This window comes from Fusarium oxysporum, chromosome 10 (genome assembly GCF_000149955.1).
Source record: "Fusarium oxysporum f. sp. lycopersici 4287 chromosome 10, whole genome shotgun sequence".
In the NCBI taxonomy this organism is placed as follows: Eukaryota; Fungi; Ascomycota; class Sordariomycetes; order Hypocreales; family Nectriaceae; genus Fusarium; species Fusarium oxysporum.
The window spans coordinates 2,115,021-2,127,426 of record NC_030995.1 but is presented as its reverse complement, the minus strand read 5'-3'; the positions used below and the strand labels follow the sequence as shown (position 1 = coordinate 2,127,426).

Sequence of the window (12,406 nt, the reverse complement as noted above, 5' to 3'; positions counted from 1 at the left end):
CCACGGTTGTCGATTATGGCACCCGCTTCCTCACCACGCTATACCAAGTCAGACGATCGAAACATGACTTTCTCAATAATCTTCAAACTCTACACAGCTCATCAGACAATCTTCGGGATGCCCAGCATGAGCTTCAGATCATTTGTAACTCCGGATCAAACACAGGTGCAGCGATATCGTCACTCGCCAAAAAGAGTGAAGCGATTGCGAAAGAAATGCTTGACTCACTGAAGCGCATTGAGGAAAATAGCCATGGACGGAAGCGCGACGCGGTGATCAAAACATGGCTGATAATCTTGAAGGAGGACAAATTGAGAAGCCTTGAAAGCAGATTGACAGAGGTCAAGGCCGACCTGACGTTCTACCTGTCCGTCAATTTGAGGGCTACTGCAAGAGAGACTCTGGAGAACCAGATGCAGATGTTGCTGGAGATGCGCGATATGCGAGCAGACATAAAAGCCATGGGAGACGCTTCGAGTGCATCCGAAATTCAAGCAGGCTTCGGTTCGTTAGCAATGGAGTATCTCACTGGCGGTCTACATGAGCGCCAGAAGCTCAAGTCCGAGTTCACAGATGCCTTGATCGCTCGTATTCACCATTCTGAGGCCAAGGCGCTATCAGATTCATCAAGCATCCAATTATCACCACAGAGACGACAACATTTGGAACAGATCTTCATCTCAAGGATCCGATACGATACCATACAAGAGAGAGAACTCACAATAAAGGAAGCTCACAAGGGAACCTTTCGCTGGATCTTCAATGACAATAACGCTGAGACTTCACCGATTGGCTTTAAAGAGTGGCTTGTATCCGACGGTAGCCTCTACTGGATCACCGGAAAGCCAGGCTCAGGAAAATCCACGCTGATGAAGTACCTCCTTCAGCCTGTTGATGAATCAAGCAATGCGAACAGATGCAACGAATATTTACAGCAATGGGCGGGAGACCGGAAGCTTACGATTGCCTCCTTTCATTTCTGGGCTATTGGATCAGACATACAGGCGAGCAAAGAAGGATTGCTTCGAACCCTGCTTGTTCAGCTTTTTCGCGCGCACCCAGATGTCATTCCACTTGTTGCTTCGTCGCGTTGGGAGTCTTTGTGTCTTTTTAATGAGGACCCCAGGCGCCTGAGCCTGGATGAATTGGGCGACATGTTTCGCCAAGCAATCAAACACATCAGCACCCGAGCCAAGCTTGCACTGTTTATCGATGGCTTGGATGAGTTTGATGGCGATTGCAACGCTCTTATATCCCTGATACAGGAGTGCATCGCATCTCCAATCAAAGTTTGCGTCTCAAGCCGCCCTTGGACAGAGTTTGAGAACGCTTTCGGATACTATCCTAGGCTGAAGATGGAAGACCTCACCTACGACGATATCACGAAGTATGTCGTTTCTAAATTCGAAGCAAATACTCAATTCGCAAGGTTTCAGAAACTACATCCTCAATTTGCTGGTGCTTTGAGCCACTCAATAGCCGACAAAGCGAGTGGTGTCTTTCTATGGGTCACCATTGTTGTCGCGTCGCTCTTGGCTGGGATGATGGCCGGCGACCGCGTTGAAGATCTCAAGAATCGGCTCAATCTGCTTCCATCAGAAATGGATGAACTCTATGGAAGGATTATCGACAGTATTGATCCTTTGTATCGCGAACATGCCGCCCAGCTCTTCAAGCTAGTTTACGCGTGCAACGGGACAACTTCGCTACGTATAATGTGGTATGCGGACGAGGTCGACTTTTTAGAGCGGGCCATTGACGAAGACCCGAGTGCTGTCCCTTATGAGGAGTTGATAGGCCGACTAGAAGATATGCGGCGTCGTATTGTCAGTCGCTGCAGAGGTCTACTTGAAGTTCATGAGCAAGTGAGAACTATACGAGAGCAATGCGATCCTGCAAAAATTGATGGAGGTAATGTTGTATATCTACACAGGACATTTGAGGACTTTTTGAGAAGGCCTGATACCCAGCAAAGGCTCAACAGCTGTCTTACCACGCCATATGATTCTGGTCTTAGGATCTCAGCGGCATATACATCCTTGGCAAAGCTCTGGGTGAGGTCAAATGCACGAAGCAAATCCGGGACTAGATATTTCCAACTGAATTTGGTCGAAAGCCTGGACCATGCGGGGAATGCGTTACCATCCTCAAGGTGCGATGTTGTTCGATTGATGGATCATCTCCGAGAGCAGTGTGCCGGTCTCTGCTGTTACACGTATAAAGAAAAGAGGTTTAGGGAACCAAAGGGCACATGGCAGAGCAAATTGACCTGGACAGAATTGAGCAGTTACCGCTCCGACCCCAACCAAGAATTCCTCTGCCTGGCAGCTGTGTTATGTGTAGGGGAATATATTAAAGCAAAGGCAGATCGCCGCGGTCTTGTCGTGATTGCGAAACGGGACCCAAAGGAACGTTTGAAGCTGGGGGCACTTGGGTGGAGACTACAGGGAAATCCTGAGCTGCTCAAAGTTCCCCTTCTTTCGCTTGTGCGCCTGACAGACACAAGAAGTGCATCAGTAATCAAACTTTTACTCGACAAAGGAGCAAAGCCTAATGAAGTAATCAAGCAAATCGGATTCCGCAGAACGACAGCATGGGAAGAACTACTCGCCGGCGCTATTGCGATTGTTGAGAGAAGCTCTAAGGAAGAAGATAGCCAGGTGACAGAATGTGTGCATCTTATGTTAGAAAAAGGAGCAAAGGTGACTGTCGGGACAGTGCAGAGGTCGATAAAAATATCCAAGGAGTGTGAGGTACCTCGACATTTGACATGGATGCCCGTCAACCAGCACCAATATGCTAGTGTTCGCAGGAACGCGTCACTGGGCAGTATATATACACAGCTTAAGGTGATGAAGAAGGATCGGGAGGCACCTTTCAGGATAAAATAGCCGAAATTCTCAATTGAAGGCAATTGAAGGGACTGAGGAGTACAGCGAACGAACAACAAAAAACTGCATTACGATGCTATGAACTTGCACGACATTACGCAAAGGGTATACTCCATCCATTATCCGTCAGACGCATCCAATCCGAACCAATTCTATAACACAAATTGACCATCCATCATATCCATGACCCTGAAAAACACGCTCATAAGCAGTAGCTAGACATACTAAGACAGCTCATCTTCCTCATGCTCCCACTTCTTCGTCCCCAACTTCCGCATCTTCTTTGGACTGCCGTTCCCATTGACAGGTACCGGGCGTGCCTTTTCACCACTAACGCGCATGCGCTCCAGCTTGCGTCCTAAGTTGGTCATGCTGTCGCCGCGAGATGGCTTAGAAGAAGGCGCAAAGTCCTCCCGCTCCTCGAGGGGCTTGCGCTTAGTCGGGCTGCGGGACGCAAGCTCACGCTTAAGAATACCGTTTTCGCGACGGAGTCGATCTACTTCCTCTTCGAGATCTTCGATAAGAACGTTTTCTTTATCGCAATCTTCGTCAGAGGCGAGACCTCGCTCGAGGACTTCGACTTTGCGGTCCCAGTGCTCCTCGGTACGTTCTTGCTCAATAGCCATGGAATTCTTCCAGCGGCCATTTCTAGTGCAAGACGCTGCTCAAATTCCATGGCGCACTCTTCGCGAATAGCTGCTTCGAGATCAAGCATGCGGTCCTCCATGGTGAGCAGGTGAGCTTCAGCTGCAACGCGTGCTTCATTTTGACGATCGACTTCTTCGCGCAATTGATCCGCTTCCTCACTAAGCCGTGCGATCTCTAGCGCTGCAATCTCCATGGTCGCGCGTTCATCTGAGCTCATTGGTGGAGAGAAGTTTCTGTAAGATCCTGCACCTGCGGGCATGAACGGTCGTGGGTGAGGATGTGTTGGACTAACGGAGCGGTTTTGAGCCATTTGTGGTGGTTGGGCGAGGATGGTTGTTGTGATTGAGGGGACGCGAGGGACTGTTACTTCACGAGCAAGGGCGCTGTATCGAAGGATTTGAGATGTGGCGTTGAAGTCGCCGCGAGGGTCGGCGGTGACGATCATGACACCTCTTTGGGGGTTGCGACGAGGAGTTTGGGGGTGAGAGGTTGAGGATGAGGGGAATGAGTTTGAGAAGAGGAGTTCGGTGAGCTTGCATTGTCTGAAAGGAACAATGTTGGGCTATTGCATGTTAGTCGCTGTCCATCAAACATTACTGCGATGACTTGCCTTGCTGGAGCTTGCAGCTTCACTTTGTGTCTGAAGGCATTGGCCTAGGTACATCAAACTCTCATTGATCTTGCCAGCTTCCGCAAGCGTAGCACCCGCCGTCTTGGCTTCGCGCGCGCGCTCACTGCCCGCTAGATCAACAATAGTAAACTTGTTTCCCTCCCAAAGGCTAGGTCTCCTGCTGCGAGTTCGCTTCTTTACTTCAAAGACAAAGAATCCATGGCTTCGACTTGATACGCTGTTGCTTCCGGTACCGGTGACTCGGCGCTCTTGCAGGCCGGTCTCAACAACGGTCAATGCCTCGTTGTAACTGGAGCAGATGACTTTTCGAAGGCCAGCGACAACCTTTCGGTCTGGCGATAGCTCTGTTGACTTGAAGAGTAAAGGACGTCGTCGCACTTCTTTTGTGGCGCCGGATTTGACAGCGGGAGTAAGGAGATCGTAGATTCGGTCGTTGTGCACTTCGTACATCGAGATGATAACAACATATTCGGCCGAAGGATCGCAGGAAATGTCGATGTTGCTCACGTCGGGGAGCTGAGGAAGAGCCGAGGGGCGTACGGTAATTCGTCGAGGTGGTGGGGACATGAGACCATCGGACTTAACATCGTCTTTAGTAACATTCTTGACACGAGTTGAGGTAGTAAGAGACATGAAATGTCGAAGACCCCGCTTGGGCGTCTTAGGACAATTCAACGCGCTAGGGGACGCAGGCAGACTTTTGAGAGGTTGTCTACCACGCTCAGAAGAGCGATCCTATCGCTCTTTGAGACGTCGCGTTTCCTCTACCTCGCTAACAAGCCGTACACTTTTCGGACTTGGTGCGCAGTCTGCCGGGAACGCGCCTGGGAGGTTGGTGACCAGCTTGGAGGTGGGAATGTTGACATAGGAAGGCTTTGGGATCTGTCGTACAAGCATTGGTGTGCCGGCGCGTGAAGGCGCTCGCGAAGCGACTGAGTCGCGAAAGGGAGGGTCGAAGAAGTGGGACGCGGTTATTAGGGAGGACTCGGCACCGTCGATGGCTTGAAGGGAGTCTTGGGCTGTGAAGGCGGCGTTGGGATCGAGAATGTTTTCGCCGATTGAGCGGAAGAGGACGTCCATCGTGAGTTGGGTCAGGCCGCGTTGTGTCTTGCTCCCGAGGATCGTATGCGTCTTCGTCTATTAGCCTTGTTGTTTCATTGTTGACATGGTACTCACCTTGCCGGAACCTGTCACTCCCAAGGTAGCGACGACAGCATCTGTTCCCTCGCCGCCCTCAGGCGCCAATACGCCCTCAACGAAGGAGACGATCTCTGTGCAGTGGAAGACATCCAGCTGGGTTGCATCTTCCTCAAAGACCTGGGTGAACGCGAACTTCTCAATCGCCCTACGTCGATCTGTAGGCGGATTTAGAATAATATGCTTAGGATGTGAACCGTCCTCAGTGGGCTCAACATCAAGAATACGATCCCCATCACCATGTCGTGTAGGCGGGGGTCGTAGCCGTAGATAAACCTCAAACAGGTTATGGGACGCTTTTCGCTCCATGATGCTGCTAAACACGATGATATGCTTTTCGCTTAAACAAAGATGCAGGAACAGAATGGATCGTGGACGAGACTTGTTTAGGACGGTGGATTCATAAACGGAGCGTTGACGTTACAATCCTGGTTGGAGGTCCAGTGTTTACTCCAGTTTCCCTTGGCGTCCTGGCTGGCACGACAACGGCCGAAAACGGTTGGAGGGGCGGGTGATAAGATAAGATTAGATAGGATAAGCGCTTTGGCGCGCGGGTGTTGCACGGGCCATGCCGAAGCTTTCATGCCATCGAGAAAAAAAAGTTGGGTGGAGCTGAGTTCTTCCTCAGGCTTGAGTTTGTTCTGACCTCGAGGACAAGGATGTATTAAGCCAATTGTTTGAGTGGTGTCACTTGAAGTGGTGCAGCGTAAGGTTCAAGTGGTCACGATTAGTTTCTGTGGCTATTCATGTTTCCAGTTGTGCTCAATCGGAAGATTCCTGATCGAGAATTGTTTCTGTTTCTGCTGCTGCAGCAAGCTGAGATCCAATTCACATGCAAGAAACCACGCCAAAGTCTGAAGCATGTTTGAAGCTCCGTGGCAGCTAGGATGCGTGGCAGCAAGAGTCATCAATGAACAAGGGGGTGTGCGAGTGTAGCTAACGCAGCCAATGGCATAATCTCTAGAGCTGCTGATTTCCTCTGGGAGGTTGACTCACCCAGGAGTCATAGTCATATCCAATGCATTTACGTGTTCATAATGCAGAAGCTTTCGCCTTAATTTCGACTGTGCCGCTTTTGTGTTTCGCTTATTGTCGTAGGAAGTAATGCCGAGGCCGCCATTGGTAAAAATTCTGAGGTCGATCTGAAGAGGGGCGCCGTTTACTGGGCAATGGCGAAGTTGCGCTACGAGGAGATTTTGACTCTAAAGAATTGGTCTGGCGCTAAAGACTTTTGATGACGGAAGTGCTTTTCGAGAAGAAGAGGGGAATGAGGGGCTGATTGAAGTTGATACGGGATTGACAATGGGAACAGCTTTGCAAGGACCGGTATATGGCATTGAGAGACATAAAGACCACAGTGTTTCAAGGCAATGCTCATTGATCAGCATCTGGAGTTGAGCCTAAGCCTAAAAGCCCAACCGCCAAAGTAACGAAATGAAGACAACCTTCTACTGTCGGTCAATTCTCTACGTAACCATCTACAGAATTCGGTATCCAGGCACGAGACGGCGCGTAAGACTCTTAGCTTGCCTCACCAGAAATTTTCATCTCCATTGGATGTTTCTGCGTCGAGACTGCGGATACTGAGTAATTAGTCCTCGTCAACTCCGGTTGTCGCTTAAAAAACTTTAAGACGACAGAAAAAAAAAAAAGTTCGGCAATAACCCCACCAGTGTCCGTGGCAACATCAAAGAAGCTTGAGAAATTCTTATTCTTTTTCGGGGACCGAGGTATCGGTATCCATTTTCCTGGCGTTATTTCTAGCATAAGCGAGAAGACTGACGATGTTTCTCGTCTGATGCCGATGGGAGAGCAAAAAAGGTATCCTCTTTTTCTTTTTTTCTGGGGCGGATTTTTTTGAAACTGGACTTTTTGGTAGTTGGCATTGGCCACTGACATAACCGCCTGCGTTGCCCCTGTTTGACTGTGGAGTCCTTGCTCGCTGCGGAGCTTTTCGAAAAATGCTTGGCCTTGTGTTGGAGGGAGACGGAGGAGGGGTCTTTGATTTCTTGCTTGCGTATCCCGGCTCCAGCGTCTGTTCTGCCGTGCATGAAGCATGGGGTCTTGGGTCAGTATCCTCAAAAGATAATTGGGAATGAAACGATTGAGCTGTTCTCGTGACATATCTGAGTTTGGAATATGACTCTGGTGGCATGTCACGGAGTGATATGCAGCCACTGAATGCACTGGAAAGCCACATCACTTTCAACTGTCTTTGTCTGTTATGTTCCCAAGCTTGGATTGCTCCCATATCTAATATCAATTTCTTGCATCTCTCCCTAGTCATACATTAGATTGATGCTCCATGCTCCCTGTCGTGCTTCCATTCTGGGGCCTGACTGGTCCCTTGATTGTGATTTTGTTCGCCTCACGGACCAGGGAGCATGGGGTAAATTTTTGAAGTCACTCATGATTCAACTTGGTCCCAGCTTTTGTTCTCAACTATCGGTGACAGGCAAACATATTGACCGCAGTCAGCTCTATATAGCATACGTAGCATAAAACAGCACAGAATATTCTCCTTGCAGTGTCTCACTCGACGCATCAGCGCTTCTCATTGTACAATTGTCTTCCTATCGTTGGGCTTGTCTGAGGCTGCAAAAAGCGGTGACGGTATTGTCCCTCCTAAAATAGACTAGCGCATAGATACCTTCCCTCCCGCACTGCACGCTCCATCGACTCCACTTCTAACTCAATCATCAATCACCCCCCGGTACTGCCTGCCTCGAGACACTTTGCCCAATCAGGATCGACCCCACTTAGAAGACGGAAAAAGTTTGGGATATTTGTCTCCTCCTCTCCCCCTCGCTCCCTCTCTTCTTCCTCTATCACCAACCCCAAACCCAAACCACAAAAGACAACGAAGTCGACATTTTCCAGCTTCACCCAGAGAATTACCCCTACCAAGAACAAAGTCGAGTAACCATGCCTTCGGCCGTCGCTGAGCTGTAAACGCCCACTGCGGGCCGTGGCTGTTTTCCCTGTCCCGGCTCGCAGTCCAGCAGTTCTCCGAGTTAACCAGTCAATACTTCTCTCTCGACTTTGATCTTTACAGGCTTTCCCGCTCTTGGAGCTGAATGCTCTACCGAGAGTCTGTCTCTGAAACCAACGATTCTGCAACTTGCCCGATAGTGAAGGGCTTTTGATACAGTTACTACCGTTCTACTCTCCCGACCACCTCTCTACCTTTCTCTTTCTATCAAAGACGATAAAAACAACTTGAAGTTGTTCGAAAGCGTATACACGCATATATTTACTACAATACAAGCCTTGCACTGCATAGCTAGAAAATATTTGATCCGAGCTTGCTCATCTACGCCACTCAAAAGACAACTCAAACGATCATTACAATTAGAATCCTAAACATCTTGAAGCATTTCCAAAATGTCTCGCAATCTAAAGCAAAAGTTTACAACCCCGGTCAAAAAGACCAAGACCGCCCAGCGCCGCCGCCGGGTCTCCGACACTCCTTCTGCTTCTTCTCTGGACCTCTCCGACGATGGCGGCTACTCTGCCGTTGAAGATATTAGCGACTCTTCAGACGACGATGAGGATGATGTTGCCGCGGCCGAGGAGGAGAACATCCTAGAGGAAACTCATGTTCCCCCCACCCCACCACAAGCTCCTCGGCCGCAACCGACTATCGAGGAGGATGACGAAGAAGAAGAGGAGGAAGTGGAACAGGACGACGATGAGCAGGAGGGTCTGGATATTGAGGATGATGACGCTGCTAGCTGGGGAGGCATCGTTACGGACGATGAGGACCAGCCTGACGTCTACCAAGACGCCAATATCTTTGGTGAGGAGCCTATAGAGCGCCACGTTCACTTCGACGTGCCCTCCAGCGACTCTGACTCTACCGACACCGAGGATGAGATTCAGGGTTTCTTCCCAGATATCTTTGTTTCTCAAAACAACTTGGATCCTGCTTTCCGTCGTGAGATTGAGAACGATCCTAATGAGTCTTCCGACTCGGGATCTTTCTGGGACTTCAATAACCAGTACGGCGAGCAAGATGATGACTCGGATGCTGAGGAAATCTTCCGACAAATCGACGATGACACCCCTATTGCCACTCCAATGGCCTCCCAGCCAGCCACTGCTGCCTCTACCCCTCAGCCCATTCCCTTTGGCTTTGAGGAACCCACAGAGCTGGATGGCTACGAGAGTAAGTTTGGCTATATGGGCGTCATTACCAGTACTAACATGCCCAGCTGATGGTGATACCACCGAAGAAGATGAACCCGAACCCATTGTACGAAGGAAGACTCGACGCCCTTCAAAGCCTATGAGCGACATTTCCGACTCTGACGCCGACAGCCCGGTCAAGGCCGAGCGTGGCCAGCCCCGTTTGGGACGTTACAACCTTGACCGTTCCGACAAGAAGCCAATTGCTGTCCTCAACCCCGTCACCGGAAAGATGATGATCTTCACTCCTCATCGACGCCACCAACTCGACCTCTCCCCCGAACAATTTAACTTTCCCTGGGGTACTGAGGGGCCTGAGTCACCTATCATGAGCAACTCTGCAAACCTGATGCTCAGCGCCATGTTCTCCTCCAACACTTTCGGTGACTTCTTCAATACGGCTCAGGTTATGGGGCCCGCTGAGGCTTTCTTCCCCTTCCCCTCTGAACCCAATACCGCCGACGAGAGCTCAACCGCACCTAGCTTGCAGGATGAGGAGGAAGAAGACGCTGAACTCAATCTGGACCTCAACGACTTCATCGCCTGGGAGGAAAATGACTCTTCTGGCGATGAAGAGGGCGACAACTGGGATCCCGCATCAACACCTGCGCGACCCAGCACAGCTACCAGCGAGAAGCAGGCTCATGGCCACATCAATTCCGAGACTGTCGGAGCTTTCCGCCGTAACCAAATTAACCAGCAGCTCATCCTGAGCAACCAGGCTACCCAGGACTCGCTCGCATTCAGCGGCCCCTATAACTACACCGCACTCAAGGGTCTCAAATCAGACCGCTTCGACACAGCTGCTATCCCCCTAACACCCGCTCGCCGCCACAAGAGGCAGATGAGCGACGCCACGCGCAGCCCCCTTGAATCAATGTCTCAAAAACGCAAGGCAACCACCGAAGCTGGCAACGGCCATAAGAGGCACAGAAGCATCTCGGATGTGAACTATCTCCACATCTAGTGCAATGCACACCCACAAAAACGTACGAGGACGGCATAGCCTACTGCCGCTATCCCTGGCCTCGACACTACTCTCTCTTTAACAATTTTTCCTTGATTGTTTTCCTTTGGGTTGAATGGAAACCCTTGTCTACAGCGTGCTCGGCCCCTCCCCCAAGGGACAGGGACGATATTTTCTTTGGAGATGATACCCCAGCAGCTCCAGCCCGGTCGAAAAGCCGGGTGAGCGTATCGGAGGAATCAGCGACTCGCCTTTTTGTACCTGTAATGGTCAATCAGGTGGTCGGGCAGGTATTTGCTCTGCGAGCGAACCTGCATGGGACAAACAAAAAAGTCTAATGCCGCTAATGGTTTGATGGTCTTGATGTCGGAAATGGGCAAAAAGTTATCAATTGTCTTTCGTTACTGGTGTTTTCATCCATGGGTCTAGAGGTAGATAAAAGCCGCGACCAAAATTTCATTCAGTGTTCTCAATAACTTCGAAATTGTGCCGTTCCGTGCTCTGTGATGTGAATTGAAGCTGTCCTGCAAGACGCGCCCTCATTTTTTTGAGTGCGGCCGGCATTCGAGTCCTCCATTTTCTCACGCCTTGCTGCTGGTGTCTCATGTAACTACACGATGAGTGCGACGTGATACAGTCCGTATGAGATTTTCAACCGTTCAATTGCTGCCTGCTAGTGCCCATCCATATTGATAATAATGCCTTTCTAGAGCTTAAGCAGTTCTTGCGCCAGCCGGGGCTTGCTCCTTGCGACGGGAGGAATGACCGCCAAGCACCTTGGGCTTCTGGCTTTAGTGACAGTATGAACATGCGCTGCCATCTAGAAGTACCTTTCACCATCAGTCTGACTCATGCCTTTGTGCAAGTCGAGCGTATGATATGAACAGCCTGCAATCGACGATTGCCTGCCTACGCGAGGCAAGAAAACTTAGGCCCTCGATCCTAAGCGGCAAAAAGACTTGGGATATTTAGCACAAGTTTAGGATACTCTTTGATGAGTTTATTTTGGCACAATTTGTCAAGTTTTCTTGCTCCCTAGGGGGTGTGCCTACACCATGGGAGGTCTTGAGTTTACTGATGTTGACTCATGGACGATCTTTGACTTGTTGGTGAGTCATTGCAGTTTTGTAAACTGACGCCCGCTCTTGAGGCGTCGCTTATGGCGTAAGGTCACCGTGCTGCCTGAGCCGGGCTTATGATGAAGGTCAATATGTTAACCGTATACTGCGTCTCTTCATTTCCAAAGCGGATGCTCACTTCCCAGAGCACGCTCAGCACCGAAGGAGCTTTCGTGCTTTCACACAGCGCCGCTGGCTCTCAGCGATTGCTCATTTCCCTCTGGTGTTGGTGCCAAGGCCAATATAGCAAAAGCTGGCAGTAAGTTGTGCCCCATGAAAGTTCTTCCAATGTCAATGGCCTTGCTGTTTGTGTCGTGAAATAATTGAGACAGCGCCGGCAACTGCTATGAAGATTTCTTAATAGTGACGATGCTGATTTTGAGAGGCGCGAGCCAGTCAATCTATCATTACTCATCTTTGTGAGGTGAATCTCATCTGCCATCAAGACCCCTTGCCAAAAAGTGTTACCGCGCCAATGCACAAGGTCGGCTCCTATGGCTGCCTTATTTCCAATGATGTCGTGCTCACTCCTCACCAGCTTCCATGGACATGAACTTGATCTCATTTGCAGGCGCCGTGCTGAATTAAGAAAATTAAAGACTTGCTGCCTGCTCAGGCATTCAGGCTTTCGAAAACCATTGAGTGCGGCCCGGAATGGCTCAGCCTTACCGGGCGAAATATGGGTCCACTCTCGGCCGACACGGATACGTACCGCCGGCAGCGCAACGACGACACTCAAACGCATAACAAAGCAGCGAACTAACAG

The 12,406-nt window shown here is 50.1% G+C and overlaps 3 protein-coding genes across 5 annotated transcripts; 2 read left to right on the top strand and 1 right to left on the bottom strand.

Moving 5' to 3' along the window:
- Positions 1–215: 215 nt before the first annotated feature.
- On the top strand, positions 216–2,891 carry FOXG_11667 (uncharacterized protein; the record flags this gene model as incomplete). Its single annotated transcript, XM_018391381.1, has 1 exon — positions 216–2,891. The coding sequence occupies one exon, from the start codon at positions 216–218 to the stop codon at positions 2,889–2,891; it is 2,676 nt and encodes an 891-aa protein (XP_018250013.1).
- FOXG_20591 (uncharacterized protein) lies at positions 1,265–5,857 on the bottom strand. Of its 2 annotated transcripts, XM_018400868.1 has the most exons (4): positions 5,347–5,857; positions 5,062–5,301; positions 4,150–4,749; positions 1,265–4,101 (listed from the first exon to the last, which is right to left on the bottom strand). In XM_018400868.1, exons 1-4 carry the CDS (start codon positions 5,674–5,676, stop codon positions 3,388–3,390), a joined length of 1,884 nt encoding a protein of 627 aa, XP_018250011.1. In that variant the 5' UTR covers positions 5,677–5,857; the 3' UTR covers positions 1,265–3,387. The 2 variants fall into 2 exon arrangements, with proteins under 2 accessions (XP_018250011.1, XP_018250012.1); XM_018400869.1 differs by lacking the exons at positions 5,062–5,301; positions 5,347–5,857 and having other exon boundaries at positions 2,868–4,101; positions 4,150–4,822.
- Positions 5,858–8,151: 2,294 nt separating this feature from the next.
- FOXG_11664 (uncharacterized protein) lies at positions 8,152–10,998 on the top strand. Of its 2 annotated transcripts, XM_018391379.1 has the most exons (2): positions 8,152–9,535; positions 9,582–10,998. In XM_018391379.1, the coding sequence occupies exons 1-2, from the start codon at positions 8,752–8,754 to the stop codon at positions 10,520–10,522; spliced, it is 1,725 nt and encodes a 574-aa protein (XP_018250009.1). In that variant the 5' UTR covers positions 8,152–8,751; the 3' UTR covers positions 10,523–10,998. The 2 variants fall into 2 exon arrangements, with proteins under 2 accessions (XP_018250009.1, XP_018250010.1); XM_018391380.1 differs by having other exon boundaries at positions 8,191–10,998.
- The last annotated feature ends 1,408 nt before the right edge of the window (positions 10,999–12,406 follow it).

What these genes read in the sequence shown, in the direction of transcription:
- FOXG_11664 (XM_018391379.1), top strand. Translation starts at nt 8,752, where the DNA reads ATGTCTCGCAATCTAAAGCAAAAGTTTACAACCCCGGTCAAAAAGACC. An exon ending in AGAGCTGGATGGCTACGAGA is followed by an intron (nt 9,536 to 9,581) that starts GTAAGTTTGGCT and finishes TAACATGCCCAG; the next exon opens with CTGATGGTGATACCACCGAA.
- FOXG_20591 (XM_018400868.1), bottom strand. Translation starts at nt 5,676, where the DNA reads ATGGAGCGAAAAGCGTCCCATAACCTGTTTGAGGTTTATCTACGGCTA. An exon ending in GAGTGACAGGTTCCGGCAAG is followed by an intron (nt 5,302 to 5,346) that starts GTGAGTACCATG and finishes TAATAGACGAAG; the next exon opens with ACGCATACGATCCTCGGGAG. An exon ending in AAGCTGCAAGCTCCAGCAAG is followed by an intron (nt 4,102 to 4,149) that starts GCAAGTCATCGC and finishes AACATGCAATAG; the next exon opens with CCCAACATTGTTCCTTTCAG.